This window comes from Prionailurus bengalensis, chromosome C1 (genome assembly GCF_016509475.1).
Source record: "Prionailurus bengalensis isolate Pbe53 chromosome C1, Fcat_Pben_1.1_paternal_pri, whole genome shotgun sequence".
Classification (NCBI taxonomy): Eukaryota; Metazoa; Chordata; class Mammalia; order Carnivora; family Felidae; genus Prionailurus; species Prionailurus bengalensis.
Genome location: NC_057345.1, coordinates 171314371 through 171336340, shown reverse-complemented (window position 1 = coordinate 171336340; position 21970 = coordinate 171314371). Strand labels below are relative to the sequence as shown.

The 21970-nt window shown below is 34.6% G+C and overlaps 1 protein-coding gene across 2 annotated transcripts in view; it reads right to left on the bottom strand.

The window, feature by feature from the left end:
• DNAJC10 (DnaJ heat shock protein family (Hsp40) member C10) overlaps positions 1–21970 on the bottom strand; it is a 52180-nt gene that overhangs the window by 5466 nt on the left and 24744 nt on the right. For both annotated transcript variants that reach the window (XM_043577225.1, XM_043577224.1), the window contains exons 11-20: positions 18316–18405; positions 17446–17559; positions 14860–14974; positions 9899–10026; positions 9481–9597; positions 6317–6418; positions 5129–5284; positions 4044–4177; positions 2911–2964; positions 2501–2648 (exon numbers count right to left, since the gene is read on the bottom strand). In XM_043577225.1, the coding sequence (XP_043433160.1) occupies positions 2501–2648; positions 2911–2964; positions 4044–4177; positions 5129–5284; positions 6317–6418; positions 9481–9597; positions 9899–10026; positions 14860–14974; positions 17446–17559; positions 18316–18405 (1158 nt within the window). The remainder of the gene's footprint in view (positions 1–2500; positions 2649–2910; positions 2965–4043; positions 4178–5128; positions 5285–6316; positions 6419–9480; positions 9598–9898; positions 10027–14859; positions 14975–17445; positions 17560–18315; positions 18406–21970) is intronic.

Genomic DNA, 21970 nt, shown 5'->3' with positions numbered 1-21970 from the left:
CTGTGAGCAATCTCCCAAGGGAGATTTTATATATAAATGTGCCGAGATGTGCTGCTCAGCCCAACCTCCCCTGATTTCACACTCACCTATGTACTGGCCTGGTTCAACTAAATAAGCATCCTGCACAGATGATTTCTAACACGGATCCTTTCCCTTTACCTACTCTTCCTTCTGTCCTACTATTCCCTCATTCAAGCCAGAAACTAGGGCCATCTTAGACTTCTTTCTCTGTTACACTTACCACAATTAATTGGACATTAAATCCTATTCTTTTATCTCTTTTATATTTGTCCCATTCTATCACCATTACCTTCATCCCAGTTCAGATAACATCTCTCACTTCAGGACAATTAAAATACCTTTGCTGCCTCTAGTTTTGTGGCCAATGCCGGCTTACTCAAGAGGGGTTAGGGCAGCAGCAAAGCTGCATGCAGAAACACACTTATACTGAAGGTCAGAGAAATTTACAAAATGTTTATCTTTAACATTAGTTGACTTGTATCTTCAATTGCTTATAAAGGAACACCATATTGTTTCTGGTGCTCTCATATCGTTCTCTGGCCTTGCTGGCCTGTGTACAGTTCCATCCAAAGTGCTCTTTCTAAAATGTAAAATGGATCCTACCATATCCAATAGTTTTCCCCTAGTGCTTATACAGAACTTATTCTGAACAATATGAAATCACAAAGAAAGAGGACCAAACCTTCTCCTCCTCAATTATTTACTAAGCCTGAGTTTTTGCCATTCCCCTTCTGTCTTTACACTCTGGTAGTCTGGACCAACAGTGAAGTTGACCGAACATGCACCACTCTCTTGCATCCCTGCATCTCTGCAAATACTGTCCTCTCTGCTCGGAGGACTCTCTAGCCAAACTCCTGGTCATGTTGTAATTCTCATCTCAAATCCCAAGTTTTCGGTGGAGCCTTTTGTCTTTTCCTGGCAAGACTCTTTCTTCCTCCCATGTCCTTCTCCCCTCTCATTTCACTAGAGCAATGATTCTGCTGTATTAAGTGTATTTATTTGCACGTTATCTTCCCACTAGAATAAAACCTCAGACATGTAACTTTTGTCTTTCAATTTCTATAGCTCTAGTACTTACCGTAATGCTTCTCACCTAGTGCTTAGGATTTGTTGAATGATCTTTTTCATATTTAATAACTTTCTGGCATATCTAAGATATAGGTGTGTTATAAAATATATAACTAAGCTAAGTTTTTCAGTATACAAGGGAATGAAAACATTTTGTTAGAATTACTGGAGAAAAAGGAAGCACAAGAGGAAAAGAAGATCAAGTAAGCAGGAAAGATGAAGAACTTATTTGAAGGATGGTCCAATAACAAATAATCTTTCATGACACCTAGGAGCTTTGAAGTCCCTTTGCTAAAAAATCCTGATGGGTTAGGATTGTCAGCTTTTGCTTTAGACTGGTGAAACTGGAGCTTTCTCATTCTAAGTGAGTGTTTTGTAGCCCAGGCAAAGCTCCCTGAAGCAAGAATGCTAACAATCTGGATTAGGTCATTAACAGGATGATGGGGACAGAAACAAGAAAAAATTAGACTGTATTCTGTTTATGCATTCAGTTAAATTTTATAAGCATTTCCTGAGTTAGACTCAGATAAGACCTGTACCTTGCCCTCAAGAAGCTCCAGTCTTATGGAGGAGATAGATATCTAAATATTTATTCACTGTGTAAGCACACCAAATGGAGTACAAGACATCAAAGTGACACTGAGAAGGACAGAGAATACAGAAGTGCCAATGTAGCTGGATTTTGTAGGATAAGGAGAGAAAGATTCAGATGACTAATAACGAAAAGGCATTTTAGAGAGAGGGAACAGTATCTGCTCAGCAAACCTGGAGTATTTTGCTGTGTCTGAACTGTGAGGTGTGGGGTGGTGACAGAGATAAAGCTGAAGAGGTAGGAAGGGTCCCACCAGAGACCTGCAATCAAGGTCGTAAGTCAAGAAACTTGGCTAACAGGAAGCCAGAGAAGGCAGTATTTTAGAAAGATCAGCAGGGCAGAACTGAATAAGGCAGACTGGCAATGTGAGACTCATTAAAAGGCACACAGGAGAAGTCTGGAAGAGATGAAGAGGGCTTGAAGAGAAAGGCTAGCAGAGGACATGACGAGGAGATGACAGATTTGAAAGGCACTTAAGAGGCAGGACAGGATCTAGTGATGGGCTGGTGGGCAGCAGAGTAATGGTGGAGGAAGGAAATAGGGAATAAGCAAGAGAAATGAGTTGTCTCTAATGGTTAGATGATGTCATCCATCAAGATAGAGATGTTAGCCGAAAGTATTAATAAAGAAGGAAGAAATCTACCACAAAGATGATACTCATAGAAAAGAAATGGGATTTTTAAAAAATTCACAGGAAACTTCTTAGAAAAAAAGAATCATATATACCTTTACCTAATTATTTTATCTAATTTTTAAATAATCTAATTTTTAAAACATGCATGTAACTACAACTTACTTATATAGATAGACAAGACTTACCCTAGCCAAAAGCTCAAACTCTGGAGCAAAATTTTGGCAAGGTCCACACCAAGGAGCATAGAAATCAACCACCCAGTGATTTTTCCCTTGTATAACTTTTTCATTGAAAGTCTGAGGCGTTAGATCTATGGATGCTTGAGGTAAAAATCTGTGGCAAGGGATCAAAATTACTTTTCATTATATGAAACCAAGGAAAACATCTAAAATATAGCAAAAGTTTCTAAGTTAAAACTGACTTCAAAGAATGACTATAAAGCACAACCCTATCTTGGTAAATTATAATTCTTTACTAAGTAGTTTAAAATGTGAGAACCTTAAAAAACTTATAGTAAATTTAACTGCAGACGTAAGACGAAGGTAAATAGCACTGAATCTATTTTATGCAATGATGCATATTTTTAATTACTCACCCTAGACCCCAAATCCTCAGGGAATAAGCATCTCTATTCCAACCATTGTAACTACTGAAAGAAGAGCAAATATGAAAGTTGTAAATACTATTTTCTATTATTGGATATGTTCAGAAAACAATCTCATTGCAGCAGTTTAAAAGTTTGACTGACTACTTAGCATCTCTCTTCTCAGTTACACCTAGCTACAAACGCTGCTTACATGGCTTCTCAAATACATTTTTCTCTAGTCTTGATGTTTTTTTGTGCTCCAGGTAGTCCTAAATGTTTAGCTGCCTGCTGGACATCTCCTATAGGAGCACGGGAATGGTGAAACTCAAAATGTCTCAGACTTCAGTTTCTGAACATTTACTCTGGTTATTATGTCTATCAAATCCCTATGTACTTTTTAAGACCCATGTCAAAAGCCACCTCATAAATGCAGCCTTTCGTGATTTCCTCTCATAGTTGTGATCCTTTCCTTCTTTGAAATTCATGGTCTGTTTTTACTTTTCAAAGAATATTCCTTATATTCTGCCTTGCACTGGAGTTGTCTACCTCAAATACCATGTGGTGTTGTAGAAACAAGTATGGGCACTGACACAGACCTGGGCTGAAACCTCAAGCAGCAGTGTGACTTGGGAAAGTTAATGAAAGTCTGTGGATCAGTTTACTTATCTGTAATAGTAGGAAAGGGTAGTAATTCTTATTTCTCAGGGTATATGTGAGGACCAGTGGAAATAATGTGAGCAAAGGATCAAGTACAGTACCTGAAACCAAACACTGACTTAATAAATGTTAGTGCTTCCTCTCTTTATCTTCCTCTATACTGGAGTGCCAGCTTCATGAACATTGGGATTGTTCAATTCTTTTTTTTTTTCATCTTCTGAGGTTCTCCTTAGCACACTATCTTAAAACATGGTGGACTCCCCAAAAATGTTTGTTGGGTTAATTTTATTTAGTTAAGATAAACAAATAAATAAGCTTTAAAAAAAAAAGTTATTTATCTCTACACCCAACATGGGGCTTGAAGTCATGACCCCAAGATCAAGAGTTACATGCTCTTCTGGCGAAGCCTCTAAGATAACTTTTAAATTTTAACTGTCTAAATAAGTGGTTATAATAAATGTCTTTAAATTTTAGGCAACACTTACTGATACTGAAAAGCTTTATTTGATTTTTGGGGAAAAAATCTTATCTCAGGGTATCTCCGAACATTTTCTTGGGCACAAAAAGAATGATACTGTTGGCAGTCTATACTGCCTACATTGATCAGTCCAGTTAATGTCTATAAAAGAGAAAAAGGAGAGATAAAATAGATCAAAGTGATTACAATAAAACTACCTCCATAACTATGTTTACAATAGAAAAATCATCATTTTGTGATGGTTCTTATATTATTTACCAGTGATTTTCACCAAATAAAAATGGGTAAGGGCTTAAAACATAACAGAATATATATAGTAATGAACTGAAAATGTAATGTTGCAGTTAAGACCTTACTACAATTACTGCAGATTAAATAACAGATTTCGTACATGTACCTTATGGGGGGAAATGAAGTATTTCTAAAACTTAAGTGTTAGAAACCAGGAACTAATGAAGACCTCTGCAATGGTATTTCAAAGAGTTATTTTTCAAATAGACATGCATTGCAGCACACTGACTCATGCCTGAATTTAAAAATTTTACTGAGAAGAGCACAAAATTGTATTATCTTAAATGTTAAATACTAGAAATCACTTTTAACTCTTCCGTTTGTTCATTTTTTCTTAGAAATATAAAAGTTGATTTCATTTTCCATTCTCATATTGAAATAACTTTTCCCCAATCTTTCATGATTTATAACACTATGTCTATTTGTAGGAAATCTTAAAATTCCAAATGTTTTACTGATCAAAGCTATTTTTTAAGTCCCACAATATTGTGAAGAAACTGTATTGTTAAGCTCTAAAAATAAAGGAGTAGAAAAATTTTAATAGAAAATAAAGGGATCTTTGGGTTGACTTTGGCAGAAATTTGGTCAGATACATACCAAACAAGTGACACAGGAAAAAGTAAGGGTAGATTATTCTATACCATTCACCTATCAGACAGAAACAGAGTTGAAATCTAAGTGGTGTAATTAAAGCTATTGGGAGTGATAATCTAGAGGTGAGTTCATCTCCGTTTTAAAACAATTCTGTTAAATACACATTAATGCTAAATGTTAAGATTTAAATAAACTACTGTACTATACCCGGGCCATTCTTTTCCACTCTGGCATTAGAACTTGACATGGATGACACCATGGAGAGTAGAAATCAACCATCCAGACTTCATCATGTTTTCTTTGTTTAACTAGTTCACTGAAAGTGGTGGGTGTCAGGGAGATCACTGAAGGATTCATAAGATCCTAAAGAGAATTTAACTTTCATTATAACTGATATAAAAAGGTATTGATAGATTCTTGGCAAACTGTTAACACTTAGAAAAGTTCCTGGTTTATTTTTGTTTCTGTTTTTAATTTTAGAGAGAGCACAAGTGGGGGAGAGGGGCAGAGGGAGAGCCAGAATCCTAAGAAGTCTCTATGCTCAGCGTGGAGACCAACACGGGGCCCGATCCCACAACCCTGGGATCATGACCTGAGCTGAGATCAAGAGTCGGATGCTCAACCAACCGAGACACACAGAAGCCCCCCAAAATTCCTGTTTCTGAAGAATCAAAATATACTTATTTATATTTAAAATACAATCTAAAGTGAATTATTTTAAAAAGGACAAATGATTCCTAATTAATTTAGACTTTGCCCATTAATCTTCTGAAATCAAGGTATATTTTCTTACTATTATGTATCATTAAAATCATCTTAGGTAGGGAAAAGAGGCAACTGTATTTAAGGTGACAGGAGATGGGACAAAAAGCTTAGAGGTGCCTAGATGTCTACAAAGGCCATATAGTTCTATTCTAGAACCAATGAGTGGTTTGGAAATAACCCTCTAATTATTACTGAAAAGCCTACTATTCTATTTTCCTGACAGTCTGAATGGAGATACTGCACAACTTCCCTAACAGCTCACTTGCTCCAAATACTGTTTTAACAAAGCTTTAGTCTACAATGATGGGGTAATATTAACAAAAGTGTTAGCTTCACTGGGGAAATAATAATAAATAATACAGCACAAAATGAAAAACTATTTAAAAAAAAATTTAGGGGCCCCTGGGTGGCTCAGTTGGTTAAATGTCCAACTCTTGATCTTGGCCCAGGTCATGACCTCACGGTTCAAGAGATCAAGCCCTGCATCAGGCTCTGCCATGACAGCATGGGGCCTGCTTGGGATTCTTTCTCTTCTTCTCTGCCCCTCCCTCACTTGCTCGCTGTTTCAAAATAATGATTTAAATTACCTCTACAATTGACAATACTATAAATTAAATTAATTTAAAATACCTCTATGAATTCCAAGATCTGTTCAGCAGAGTGATGTCCTTCATATTCATGAACGTTGGACTGGTTGAATACCACTGTTGTTGGATAAGCCTGAATGTTATACTGTTAGGAATGAGAATACAAATGAAAGATTTTATGCATTTTACCTATTGGTTTCAAATTCATAACCAGCTTGCTTTTAAGTAACAACATTTAAAAAGTCCATTGCTAAATTGCTGGGTTATTGCAAAATTTTAGCCTGGCCAAATTTGGCAAAGAAAATGGATTTACAGTTGCACTGATAAATTACCCTTTTTATAGCTACTCCATTAGCCACAGAATCCACGGGCAATGAAACACTGAAAAGTGAGCGAGGCTAATTATGAGTGTGGGCCCTTTTGACTCCTGAACCAAGAGGATAAGGCTGTAAAGAGCAGGCTAATCTCTGGCTTGAGTCTTTTTGAAACCATAATACTCCAATTTGTCTAGAAGAAAATAAAGGAAGCAAAGGAGCAAGGATAATAATGTGTATACAACCATATTTTAAGGAATTGTGACTCATTTCCTAAGAATATGGTCATCTTTTATTCATCATTCAAGGTAGTTTTTATAGTACAAAATACTGTAAGTTCCTCCTCAGAGTAACATCAACACTGGCCCAGGAAGCATTTCTTCGAAGTTTTAACTTTTCTAAAAGTTAACAAGGTTATCTTGTGAATTTACTATAGCTAAACTTTGCATCCTTAAAGTTGATAAGCACTCAGTAGAAAATTGGAATTTTCTGAAATTGACTAGGATTCAAAAATAATTTTAGGAAAAACAATGGAAATATTTATCAAAATTTGTAAAATGAGTGTAAATTCAAATAACTCAGATATAATTGTTGTTTTGTTAATCTACTTAGTGATTGATTAGCATGTGTTGGGAATCTTTTTAACACTTAAACATGTAGTTTCTAGTCTATTCTCCACAACAACTAATTACTCATTAGTGAGTAATGACCCCTGGCCTCTACTGCAGGTGAATTTGACACCACAGTTTTAAATCCTTACATTTTACTCAATTATCTAAAGAATATTTAATAGTTTAGATAAAAAGAAAAACTAGAAGAATTCAAATTAAGATAATTATTGTTTATCACATTAAGTTTGTATCTTGCTTAGCATCTTTTCAAAGTCACATATAAGACATTCAAAACCAAAGGCCTTATTGTTTAAACATAGTTCAGTTAAATTTCAAACAGAATGAAGAGAGAAATCATCTAACAAATACCCACACATCCCCTTCCCTATATTTAAGGAAGATTAACTTCTTTATCACACTGGTATTACTAGAAGGTCTTTTTTCTTGATCCTATTTGCTTTCCTTCATGAAAGTAGGAGCAATCGATGTCCTCAAATAAGTATATGTCCATTCTACTGATGTTTTTTCCTCCTTTGCGATATGTTTATGTATCCCTGGGCAGTATAGTAAAATGTTTGAGCACTTAAAAATTTTCTGTAATTCTGTCATACTCTGTAAGCTATTATGCACTTGTTTTTGTCACCTTACATTGTATTTTTGAGACTTACCCATGCTGGTAAAGATAGACCTAGTTTAAATGCTCTATGATATTACATTGTGTGACTGGATAACTTTTCAACATACTTGTAATGTCAGATTTCTAAATTTTTGTATATTTGATGGATTGCTGTAATTTGTACTTTCCTGATGACTAGTGAAATGCAACATTTTTTATGCTGGAATTCTTTTTCTAAAAAAAAAGTCTAGAAACTTTCTTATTTTGTCTATTTAAAAAAATTGATTTGTAGCCTTGAAATATTCTGGCACTAATGCTTTATCAGTTACATGTACTACAAATAGTCTGTTGTCTTAACTTCATAGTGTCTTTTTCTTTGGTAATAGTTTTAACATTTAATATAGTTAAAATAATTCACATTAATTTTTACCTTGTGTGTGTGGACTGAGAGATTACTCCTCACACAGATGCCATAAAGATTTCACCCTACATTAACTTCTACTGTTTTTAAAACCTATTGTTTTCTTTTCCCTTCCCCCCTTTTCTCTTCTTCTATCTTTTTAAAAAAGTTTCCTCTTATAAAATATTTAAAATACACACAAAATCAGAGCAGTAAGTTCTCAAGTACTCTTGTAGCTACAATCATCTGCTCACCACACTTATTTCATCTATTCTCCCTTCCAACTCTACCCCTACACCAAGATTATTCTAAAGCAAATTCCAGATGATTTATCATCATTTCATCCATATTTCAGTCTATTTAAAATATAAGGACTTTCCCTGAAATGCAACTACACTGTCATTTTAATATCTAAAAATGAACAATTCCTGATAATTATCAGATACCCTGTCAGTGTTCAAATTTCCCCAATTATTGCTTGCTCATTTTTTTGCACTTGGTTTGAGCAGCATCCAAACAAGAAGACCTAAACACTTCATTTGAAGGATATGTCTTTTGAGTCTCTTTAATCTCTTCTGCTTTTCAATGTCATCTGTCCAATAAATGAGGTGTTTGTCCTGTAAAATCCTCTACGTGCTGGGACTTGAAGAGTTCATGCCCATGGTGTCACTTAACATGTTCCTCTATCATTAGATTTCCTTAACACTGATGTCACAGCTTGATTTGATTTAGGTTTCATATACTTGTTCCAAGTATGTTTTCTAAGTGGTATTATATACTTTCATCATGAGGTATATAATTTCTAGTTATTCTTGGAATGAAGAACGAATATTAATTAACCTAAGAACATATTTTTATGTATACAAAAGTTTCAAAAAGCTTGTTCATTTTTAAAATTTCTAGCTACTAACTACACTTAGAAGAGAATTATGAAGAAAACCTAGAATAAAACTATAGACTGCCAAAAGTGGTATTACATCAAAAATTATAAAGATTTTAAATACTTGAATGACCATGTATTTTATCAAATAAACAATATTTTCCCAAGTTTGATAAATAAGACCATGTCTACATTCACACAATTATGTTGTCTACTCATGTTTTAATCCAATCATAATTTTATATCATTTTATTGAAATTATTTGTTCAAATAATGTTACTCTTCTAAATGTAGATATACATTTGAAAGAGAGCTTTTGTCAGTCTAACTTAAAAACTATTTTATAAAAATGTTGATTAGAATAACTATTTAATACGTAGCCTTACCATGTTACAGAGTCCCTCGTGAACCGTACAATCTAGTGTACCAAACTTGAGCTGACCATAAAGATGCTTTGATGCTTTTCGTAACTCTGGCAACAAAGCTCGACACGGTGGACACCACTACGGAAGAAAAAAATATTCATAAGCGCTGAGCTAAATGAAACAAAAAGCCACATTTCTGCAACAATCAATATATGCTAGATAAATCATACTTAGTGGTAAATCATGTGTGTGTATGTGTGTGTGTGTGCATTTTATCCCTAGAGGGGCAAGTACAACCCTGCTCTCATAGAAGCAATATGTGATAGTGGCCAAAATTGAGTAACACAATTCTAGTGTTCAAGATTATATAGCAAATGTCTTTTTGCTGTGACAAGAGAAAATTTGAAACACTGACATTTGACAGATAAAAATAACTTACTGGTGCAAAAAAATCAACAAGCCATGGTTCCTTGTCATTGGCAGGAAAATTTTGAGGTCCAAGTGTGGTAACATGAGAATTAACACTTTCTTTGGCAAAGGCAAGTATATCATATAGAATCTTCTTTCCTTTGAAAGTGAATAAGAGAAAAATTAAAATTCACGTACTGCCTTTCTATCCATAGAAACATTTCAAAGTTTTTAGACTTAAAATATTAAAGAAAGGAAGATAAACTTATTGACCAAATTGATTTTGGTGAGGTTTCATCCTCAAAGGCAGAGTAATCACTTCATTGCAATATTTGTTGTGTTCTTTAAAAAAAAAAATTTTTTTTAATGTTTATATATTTTTGAGAGAGAGAGAGACAGAACGCAAGTGGGGGAGAGGCAGAGAAAGAGGGAGACCCAATCCGAAGCAGGGTCTGAGCTATCAGCACAGAGCCCAACGTGAGGCTTGAACTCACAAACTGTGAGATCATGACCTGAGCTGAAGTCAGATGCTTAACTGACTAGGCCACCCAGGTGCCCCTATCTGTGTTCTTTATGCTTACCCAAGCTATTACTGTTGCCTAATTACTAAACCTGTTTCTTCCAACTCAACCTCCCTTATGAATTCAAAACCTGTATTACCAACTGCCCAGTGAAGATATTTACGTGGATGTCATGTAAACATTTAAAATATATTAAAATCGGAGTTATTCCCCCCAAACTTGCTCCTTTTCTCACCTTCCCTATGTTGGCATTGGCATAATCATCCACCAGGTGCCTAAGATTTCCCAGAGTGATACTCGCCTTCTTTCTTTGTTGGTGTTCCATGGACCAAGACCAATTAGACTAGTGCCTAAATTCCATCTTGCCTATTACAATAACCAAGCTGGTCTTTGTGTACTATCTTTCGTAACTAATCCATTTTTTCATTGCTACCACAGTTAATTTACAAAAACATTTGTCTGATTAAACTGTTCCTTGCTAAAAGGACTTTGATGATTTACTATTGCCTAAAGAATATACTCTTTGGTTTGACAAATAATGATTTTCTCAATTAGCACTTGGTCCATTTTCCCATGTGCCCTTTGACTTATTCACTTAATAGGCAATATTAAGTCAAATACCGATTATGTGTCATCCTTGTTTTAAATGTCATAGGGCATGCAAGAATAAAGATACAATCCTCAGAGAATTCACAGCACAGAAGAAATATTTTCACAATTATTTAAATACAATTATAAATGATACCACATTCTCCTGCTTTTTTCTTACTCTGTAGCTGCAGCTTCTTGATCTGGTTTACACATTCCTCTATCTTTGATCATCCTTAGGGCCCTGATCTTGTCTCTCTACTCACTCTTCCACAAGCTCATTCTCACTGAAGGCTTCAACTATCGTTGATATGATGATTATTTACATCTACCTTTTTCAGCCCAAATTCCTCTCCTGAGGCCTAGGCCTACATTCAGCTACAGATTGGGGATGTCTACTCCCTATCAACTCCTCCCCTCAGTGTTTTCTTCTTCACTCAATGGTACAGTCACTCAATGCCAAGTGAATGTCAGAAACTTGGGCTTCTTTCTCTTACTTCCCCACATCTAAACAATTGTCAAGTTATACTGACTTTATATATAAATACTGACTTTGTATTTAAAGGTTGGTCCAAGTCCCTTCAACCACATTACCATTATTTAGATAAGGCAGCCGTCTTCTCTTAGATGAATGACTGTATCAGGTTTCTATCTGCCTTCCCTTCCTCTAATTGTGCTTCTATCCATTCTAGGTGGCCAGTTGCTTTCCTAAAATGTAACACTAGTTAAATCATATGTCTGCATAAATCTGAGAGCATTTGCTTTGCCCTCAGGATAAAGTCCAAATTCCTTTGCCTGACAGATGATACACAGAATTTGGAACTCTGAGGCCTTCTCCAGCCTCAAGTCTCAATCCTTTCAAACACTCAAAATTCCATCTTGAAATCCTCCTTTCTAAGAATGGATGAGGCTCTCTCTTATCTCAGAGTCTAAGAGAACTTGTGCTGGTTCCTGTGCTTGGAACATGCTTGCGACTCTTCATTTGGTCAACCATTACTTACACTTTAGATCTTGACAAAGAGATTGCTTTCTCTTACCTCAGAAGATTGTTCCTCCTAAGTGTAACCCATACTTAGCTCTGGTGGTAGCCAGTCTCCAAGGCAGTCCTCAGTGACTATCACCTCATGAACTCACACCATTGTTGTAACAGGGTACAACAAATGGTGGATATGATGGTGTGTCCTGACATTAGATTACATAATAGATATTGCTGTTACATCTGTGTATCTCTCTCTGATCATTATTCTGGGAGAAGCCAGCTGTCATTCTGTGAGCAGCCCTACAGAGAGATCCAAGCGATAAGGAACTGAGGCTTTTGGTTGACAGCCAGCAAGGAACTAAGTCTTGAAGCCAGCTGTGCCAGGAGCTAACCGTCCCCCCATAAGTATGACCACAGCAGCTACGGCTGGGTCTCTCACCTAGTTCACCAGCATACCCGCAGCACATGTGGCTCAGCCCAACAGAAGGGCACACGCAGCCACACAGGGGACGCCCCCCTTGAATACCTGGCTCTGGTGGCCAGGAGGGATTGGGCTTCTGGGCCCAACAAGACACTCTCTATAGAAGGCCACTCCTTCTAGACCAGATGTAACTGATCTACCTAAAACACAAAAACAAACATGAAGAATCAGGCCAAATGAGGAGACAGACAGAGATAAAGTAGTCATACAAATATTTAGTAGTTTAGTGGAAGAAAAATCTGAAAAATGCCCATAGTTGAGATGCTACATTTGGCACACTAGAAACGAAAACTATAGGTGTTGTTTACTTTTGTTCACAAGACCCTTAAAGTCTGCACTAACCTGATATGTCACCAGCATTCTTGCTCAAACACTAAAACAGCAGAAGAAAGTGAATTATTTTATTTTTTTAATGTTTATTTTTGAGAGATAGAGCACATGTGTGTGTGCGAGAGAGAGAGAGTATGAGTGGGGAAGGAGCAGAGAGAGAGATAGAGACAGAATCTGAAGCAGGCTCCAGGCTCTGAGCTGTCAGCACAGTGTCCGACACAGAGCTTGAACCCACAAGCTGTCAGATCATGGCCTGAGCCGAAGTCGGAAGCTTACCCGACTGAGACACCCAGGCACCCAAAAGTGAATAATTTTAAGAAGAGTAAAGAGAATAAAGCAACTAAATATAATTCAAAATATCTTTCTCCAAAAGAAACCTATTTACTAATAAAAGCAAAGTTATTTATAGTGAGTACGTTTATACAAAGCAAGGTAAAAAGAACCACAAAAGACCCCAAAGAGCCAAAGCAATCTTGAGAAAGAAGAACAAAGCTAGAGGTATCATGGTCCCTCATTTCAAGATACACTACAAAGCTGCAGTAAGCAAAGCAGTATGATACTGGCACAAAAACAGACACTTAGTTCAAAGAAACAGAATAGAGAGCCCAGAAATAAACCCATGCTTGTATGGTCAATCTCTGACAAAGGAGGTAAGAATATATAGTGGAGAAAAGACAAGTTTCCTCAGTAAGTGGTGCTGGGAAAACTGGACAGCTACATGCAAAAGAATAAAACTCAACCACTCTTACACCATACACAAAAATAAGTTCAAAATGGATCAAAGACCTAAATGGGAAACCGGAAACCATGGAAGTCCTAGAAGGAAACATAAGTGGTAATCTCCAACATTACCTTAGCAACAATTTTTCTAGACCTGTCTACTATGCAAGAAAAACAAAAGCAAAAACTATTAGGACTACACCAAAATAAAAAGCTTTTGCACAGTGAAGGAATAAAAAGAAAAAAAGAAAAAAAAAAAAAAACCAAGCTACTGAATGGGAGAAGATATTTTCAAATAACGTACTTAATAAAGGGTTAATATCCAGAATACATAAAGAACTCCTACAACTCTACACACACACACACACACACACACACACACACACACACACAATCCAATTAAAAATGGGCAGAGGACCTGAAGAGACATTTTTCCAAAGAAGACACATACATAAATGGACAACAAACCAATGAAATGATGCTCAACATCATTAATCATCAGAGAAAGCAAATCCAAACCATGATGAGATATCACCTTACACCTGTCAGAACAACTAATACCAAAAAGCAAGAAACAGAGTTGGCAAGGATGTGGAGAAAAAAGAACTGGTAGGCAAACAGTATAGAGGTGGAAAACAGTATAGAGGTTCCTCAAAAAATTAGAAATAAAAATGCCATACAATCCAGTAATTCTACTGTTATTTACCCAGAGAAAACAAAAACACTAATTTGAAAAGATATATGCACCCCATGCTCATTGCAGCATTATTTACAATAGCCAAGATATGGAAGCAACACAAGTGTACATCAACAGATGAGTAAGAGGATGTGTAGATACACACAGACAACACACACACAAATGGAATATGATTACTCATCGATGAAAAAGAAGGAGATCTTGTCATTTGTGACAACACAGATGAACCTAAAATGAATGATGCTAAGTGAAATAAGTTTGAGAAGACAAATACCATATGATTTTACTTTTGTGGAATCTAAAAAACAAAACAAAGTAGAAACAGACTCATAGACACAAAGAACTGGTGATTACCAGAGGGGAGATAATTGGAGGGATGGGTGAATTGGAGTGGGGGCTAGACTTCCAGCTCTGGAATTAAGTAAGTCATGGAGTACAGAGCAGGGAATATAGTCAAAGGTATTATTAATACCACCATACAGTGACAGATGAGAACTACACTTGTGGTGAGCACAGCATAACGTACATAGTTGTGGAATCACTGTTGTATTCCGGAAAGTAATGCAATACTGTGTGTCAACTACATTTCAATTAAAAAATAATTAAAGAGGTAGAAAGTACAAATAAAAAATTATTTGAAAATACATACACATTTTTATCATTTTTCCCTTCTTACCATGATGAATTTCATATTCTTTGGTTCCTTGTCCTTTAAATACTGCTAGACTTGGCTGAAACACATAGAGATTACTACAGATGTCTGGTGCAGAGGAACAGTCAAACTTGCCAACCTAAAGGAGAAAATTTAATTTGATGAAAACAAAATCTTATATATTCATTTTTTAAATATTCATAAAGAAATGCCATTGCTCTAACAGTTTCTAAACAGAAGTTAACTGGCCATGAAAATAAGAGATAGAAATAATTTACATTGAACACTGAAACTAAGTTTAGTGAAGGAAAAACAAAGCCTCCTAGAGAGTTCAAAAACTTGAGAGAAAATATTCTAGAAAACATGAAGTTGCTTAAGACATCCACTCTTCTAATAATGCAGAAGACACTTATATAATCTTGGAGTGGGAGAGATAGAAAACTTTTTAAGACCTCAAAAGCAGAAATAAGAAAAAGGTTGACAATTTCATACAGTGTGAAAGAAAACTGCATAAAGAATACTAACAGGCAAATGATAAACCATGAAAAAATATTTGCAAGATTTTAGAGGATCCACTAAGAAATAAAAAGATAAATCTCCTTTCAGAAGAAAGAAAACAGGCCAGAGACAGAGAGAAAATAGAAAAATTATGATTTGTTAATAATCACAAAAGATTTTTTCAACCTCACTAGAAAGCAAATAAATGAAAATGAGTATTATTAATATATCACTTTTGGCCTATACGAATGGTGATTACAAAAAATGATACTATCATGATTGGCACAGGTGTGGAGAAATGGCTACTCACATGTTGCCAGTAAGAATACAAAACGATATAAACATTATGGAGGACACTGGTAATGAGGACAATTAAAAAAATCTTGATTAAGAAAATACCTCATACTGCATTTTTACAGTATGTATTTTTGACATAAAATAGAAAAAACATAAGATGGATCTGTTAAACAATTATGGTGTAATCATATAGTAAAATACTACCTAGTCTTTAGGGATGATGGTATCTATATGAAGATAAATATAGATATTTATTATCATATCTATATTCATCATCTATATTTATCATCAAATATCTATATTTATCATCATATATATTTAAATATATTTATCATCTATTTAGCATAGATTAAATATCTAAATATATTTATCATCATATATATTTAATAATATATATTGATCACCATCCCTAAAGGCTAAATTCATATATATATATATATATATATATATACACACACACATATATATATATATATACACACACACACATATACATATGCATAATAAGAAAAGCATAAGGGGCCTTATAAGGCATTTAAGAAAATACATGATATCGTCAAATAGAAAATTCTACAAAGGAGAATATAGTAGTTCCTCACTTATCAGTGGTTTTACTTTCTGTCGTTTCAGTTTCCATTTGTCCAACTGTAGTCCAGAACACAGGATTCTCTTCTAAAGCACTGTCAGGTCAGGAGTAACTTAACAACACACCATGGTGCTTACATTATTCACCTCACTTCATTTCATCATGTAAGCATTTTACGGTTTCATATCAATTCACGAGAGTACAGTACAGTAAGATATTTTGAGAGAGAGCCCATATGCACATAACTTTTATTTTAATTATCCATTTTATTATTATTGTTAATCTCTTACTGCACCTAATTTATGAATGAAACTTTATTATAGGTATGTATGTATAGGAAAAAACATAATATATACAGGGTTTGGTACTCTCTGTGGTTTCAGGCATCCACTCGGGATCTTAGAACATATCTCCTGCAGATAAAGGAGGGACTACTGGAATAGTGAATCCATTTTTATTTAAAAAGTTCATATATAAATTTACATGTATGTCTATCACAATGGCCATTACAATATGTATGTATGTGCACATATATCCCTATGCCCACATACTACAACATATGTAGAAAAAGTCTGAGAGGTTACACAGTAAATTTTGTAGGAGAGCCATTAATAGTAGTGAGAATATGGGTAATTTTTAAATATTTGTTTTAATTCATTTTGTTCTTTATATATCCTAAGTTTTAAACTATGATTACAAATTAAAGAAATACAAATTTCACTTTATTTTTAAAAAATGTTTATTTATTTTGAGAGAGTGCATGCGTGCATGAGAGGGGGAGGGGCAGAAAGCAAGGGAGAGGATCCTAGGCAGGCTCTGTGCTAGTGCAGAGCCTGACACGGGGCCCGAATTCCTGAACCATGAGATCACGACCTGAGCGGAAATCAAGAGTCAGATGCTTAGCCGACTGAGCCCCTCTGATGCCCCAAGAAACAAGAATTGTAAAAAGGAGAAGACATTCTTCTATAGTATGCATTTCAGAAAAATTTTCTGATACAGATATATCACATGCCAACTATCCAAGAGAAATGAAAGTTAACTGCTTTTAGATATCGCTGTTGGGTTTTTAACAGAAAAACAAAACTACAAAAGAAGAACAAAAGCATTTAGGAATTTCTTAACCTAGAATCTCAAATAAACATTTTTACGTTCCTTAAAATATAACTTTATATATTAAGTTAGTAGGAAAGCACACTAGCAGAAGGCTAGGCAGAATACATTTTCCTTACTTGAATATGTTCACTTTTAAGCAGAGTTTTTAGTTTCTTCAACTCAGGATCATTTGAATTTTCATGTTTTCCAAAATTAAAAAATAAGAGCCACCGATGATGAGCCAATCGATCCTTAGAAGTGATAAAAAGGGAGGAAAAAGTGAAAAATAATGTCAGAGTCAAGAAATTCTAAGGGTTCTAATCTTTATTTCTTTGACCTAAATTTTAGCCACCTACCCATTACTTCAAAATACTGTCTAAAATTCAGACCCATTTATGCTTATTGTGTATTTCTTTGCAATAATGCAATGTAAATCAATCCTCTATTAAAGAAGATAAAAATCACTAAGTTATAAAATCTTAAAGCAGACAATTGTACCAAAAAATGTATCTAATTTTAATGATATATAGCTAAAAATTTGGGGGTAGGGAAGTAAACTGTTTTTAGGCTTAGCAGTTTGGTAGGGATACAACTTGGAAGGCTCTGGGATCGAGAAGTAGAAAAAAAAAAGTTGATTCTACTGCAAACTGAGTATTGCTAAAGCTGCTTAACTCTCAGTGAACAATATAAATAGTTCTATAAGCAAGAACATAAAATTCCAAAACAGATCCACAGTTGCTTTGTGATAAAAAATCTTGACTTTTCTGACACTCCTGCTGAAAGACGTCATTCAGGACTGGTTAAGTTTTCCTGAACTCTACACCCACCATGAAGTTGCAACTCCAGCAATTAGAGTTTAATATAGAATAACTGATATGTATATGAAATCCTTTGAAACTGCTACTTTCTGTCTAGTGATGAATGAGACAAACGCTGATTTTAAAATGTTAACATGTGAAATGCTACCAACATTTACTACCATTTATCATTATTAATAGAAATATTACCTCTAGTGTATTTGCCGAAAGTAGTTCAAAATCTGGAAGATTATGCATTATTTCCAAATATATTTCTTTAGCATCCAGTGAATGAAGGAACTAAAATAAAAGAATTATACTGTAATCTTTTTAATCAACACCCATTTATTTTAGTGTCTTTTTACAGAGAACTCTTTAAAAAAAATCACAAAAGTTAAAAAGTTTTTAAGCTATTTATTCTAAATGTTGTATTTTTTAAAAAGTGTACCATAGTTTGCCAATCATTAAAAAGCTGTGTAACTGGGCTGTTTCTTAAAAACACTGATGTAAAATTACATTATATGGAATTTTCTGTTAATTGTGGTGCGCATTCTATAATAATCTTCATGATAACGTGGAGTAACCTCTGAATTACTGGGGAAAAACTGTATCATGTTCAGATTAATTTTAACGCTCATCATGTCTTGTGGAAGGCCAATGCTTTATAAACTTTACAACTCAAGTACTACTTGAAAGATCTGAAACTCCAGTACAAACTTGTTGGAACTACCATGGTGTTCAGGGCTTAACTGTGCTCAACATGGGAGTAACCATTTGGATATAAATGACGAGTATAACATAATAGAAAATGCTTTTTTCTAAGTTTCTTTCCTTAAAGCTTGTTTTTCTTTTCTTAGATTTTTAGCATATTGTTAAAGATCTATATGAAATATTTTCTGTTACCAAAGGGCTTACAAGGCCCAAACAAAACTTTCATGCCATAGTACTACAGTTCATTGACATCAGTCACATTTATTAGGAAGGTTTTACTAAAAATACTCCTATAGCAGCCTATATAAATATGTAAGTAACTAATCCACTAGAATCTCGTTATAAACCTGTTTGTTGTAAAGTAAAACGTGGTACTTACATTTATAAAGGATATTGTCTAACCTCTGAATTTCTTCCTTCCTCCCTCCCCTCCCTCTTAAAAAAGTTCTTTATTCATTATACACAGAACATGTCTCCTATAAAATATACACATAAATCACTTTTAAAAAGTGTCATTTGGTGACCATTTTCTCAATTACAGAACACACTAAATCAGTTGGGACAATAGCTCTGTCTGCCTCAAAATAACCTAATTATAGTACCCAAAGTCCTCTTTATATGTAATGCAAAGTTACAAACTTGTTTTTGGGATTATTTCCCAATATGTGTTTGAGGACACAAAATTAATAATTTAATATAACCTACTGTATTACAGTCACTGCACAATAAATCAGTTTATTACAAACTGAATTTTTTTCATTATTGATGGAATGCAAACAAATACTGGGTACTTTTAAATGGCAGATAACCACAAAATTACCTTTGATAATGGCATTTTGGGTTTTAGAATTACATTAGGATATGAATGGTGTAAAACATTGTTATAAATAACACATCTTAAAACAATGGGGGCCATACTGTAGTGACTCACTATACTGTGTGGACATTTATCAAATTAAGTGAATTTTCTACCCAATTACCCAGTACAATTTTGTTCACAATAAGGACTCAGTAAATAAATGTTTGCTGAATATACGGGTTAGGAAAGGGGGAAAAGATGGATGTCAAGTACTATAACTGAAATTTACCTGGGAAGGAGAGTGTTTAAAGAAGATATAAACTACATATGTAATACAAGTAAATAAACTCAGAGGCCAACAAAACAAACCACCAAGCAGAAAACACTGTTGCTAGAATACATAAGGCAAGATTTGCCAATAGTGAAAACGAAACGGTATTTAAAGAGATAACCAAGAAGATGTTTATGTTAGACCATATGTTTTCTCATAGACCATATGTTTTCTCAATCAATTCACTTTGAGACAGACCACAAGACATTTTACTTTTTTAAAAACTTGAATGCTTTTAAGAGAGACAGACTATTTAATTCGTCACTCTCTGTTACTACAGTATTACAGTATTTCCAGAATCACTGATGTATGTCTCCTAGGGTTGCATCTGAGCTTGCAGTTTTATATCAAAAAGCAGAAAGATCTCACTAAAACATGAGACTGTGGTACTGAAGGCAAGAGCCTATGTTAAGGGAAGAGGCATGCTCATACACTGTGGCACAGTATAAATAGAAATTTTCTGTAGGGGAAATCTGGCAAAACAAAATTAAAATTGCCATGGCTATTTCATCTAAATAGGTAATTTAAGAAGTGCACAAAGATGAACAAACATTGTTCATTACAACACTGCTTATAATCATGAAACAGTAGGTAACTTAAATGTCAAGAGAGCACTGATTAAGTAGGTTACATTTAGTCAATGGATTGCTACTTAGGGATTGTTGATATGTATATATATCTCTAGCACATAGCATAGGCATTATATATACTGTCCACTTACATGCCAGATAATCTTCTAGGGATTTGACATATAACAGTAAAAACATCCAAATTTAAAAATGTATTGTGGGAGAAAAATAAAAATAAAAAGGTAAGATATTAGTGTATATTATAAGGTGATAAATGCTCTAATAGCAGTGGGAGTGGATTTTAGAAAGATTTTAAAGAGCCACAGATTCTCCTGACATAGGTTACAGAATATGAGAAAAATAAGAATTGAGAAGGACTCCAAAGTATTTGGCCTGAATGATACTGGATGGGGTTTTTATCAACTGAGACTGGGAAAACTGTTGGTAGAGCAGATTTATGGGAGAATACTAGGAGTATAGTTATAGCCATCTAAGTTTGAGACATCAATTCATATCCCAGGGGAGATGTGGAATAATTCAGGCAGTAGGATATATATATATCTGGAGTGGAGGCCAGAGGTCTGGGCCACAGATAAAACTGGAGAGTTGTCAGCATGAAGTCATAATTCAGGTATATGTAAGTAGAGATCTGGAAGAGTATTTATCAAGATTTGATGGTGCTTGTCTGTGGGTGATTTGGTTTTAGTGAATTTTCCATCTGTCTTTATACATTTTTTTTAAAGATATTATTTTTAAGTAATTTCTACATGCAACGTAGGGCTTGAAGTCACAGCCCTGAGATCAAGAGTCACATGCTCCACTGACTGAGCCAGCCAGGTGCCCAGCCTGTATACATTTCTATACCCATTAATGAATTTCAGTAATGAATATGTTATTTTTGTCAACATCAAAAAAGCAGAATTAAAATACAGAGACATAAACTTATAAAAGTTTGTCTTTTATTATTTTCTTTTGAGGTTCTTTAGGGATCTATCCAATATCCCATTATTTATCTCAGCTTCTTGATAACTAGCTTGAACCTTGGTCTCCTCATTCATAAAATTAGGGAGGTGAACCATACTGGTGATCTCCATACTAAGTGTATACCAGAAAATCTAACAGGGTGCTTAAAAAAAAACAGATACTGACTCAGAGCCAAACCTACAAATGATCTATATTTTAACATTAGAATATACACACTGAAATGAAAACCAATGAAAATTCATACAACCTAAGAATGTTTTCCACACTCTTGGGCTGTAAATTTTAATGGTTGATACCATTGTAAAAAATAATCCTTATAAGTAGACTTTACCATTAAACAGAACCCCAAAAGTTAAATATTTGTTCTAAATAATTAAACATTATAAATGGACTCGTTTCCTTGTTTACAAAATGGTGTATTATGTTTGAATGTGTGTGCTCACCTATATGTAAAGAAATTAAAGTAATTCA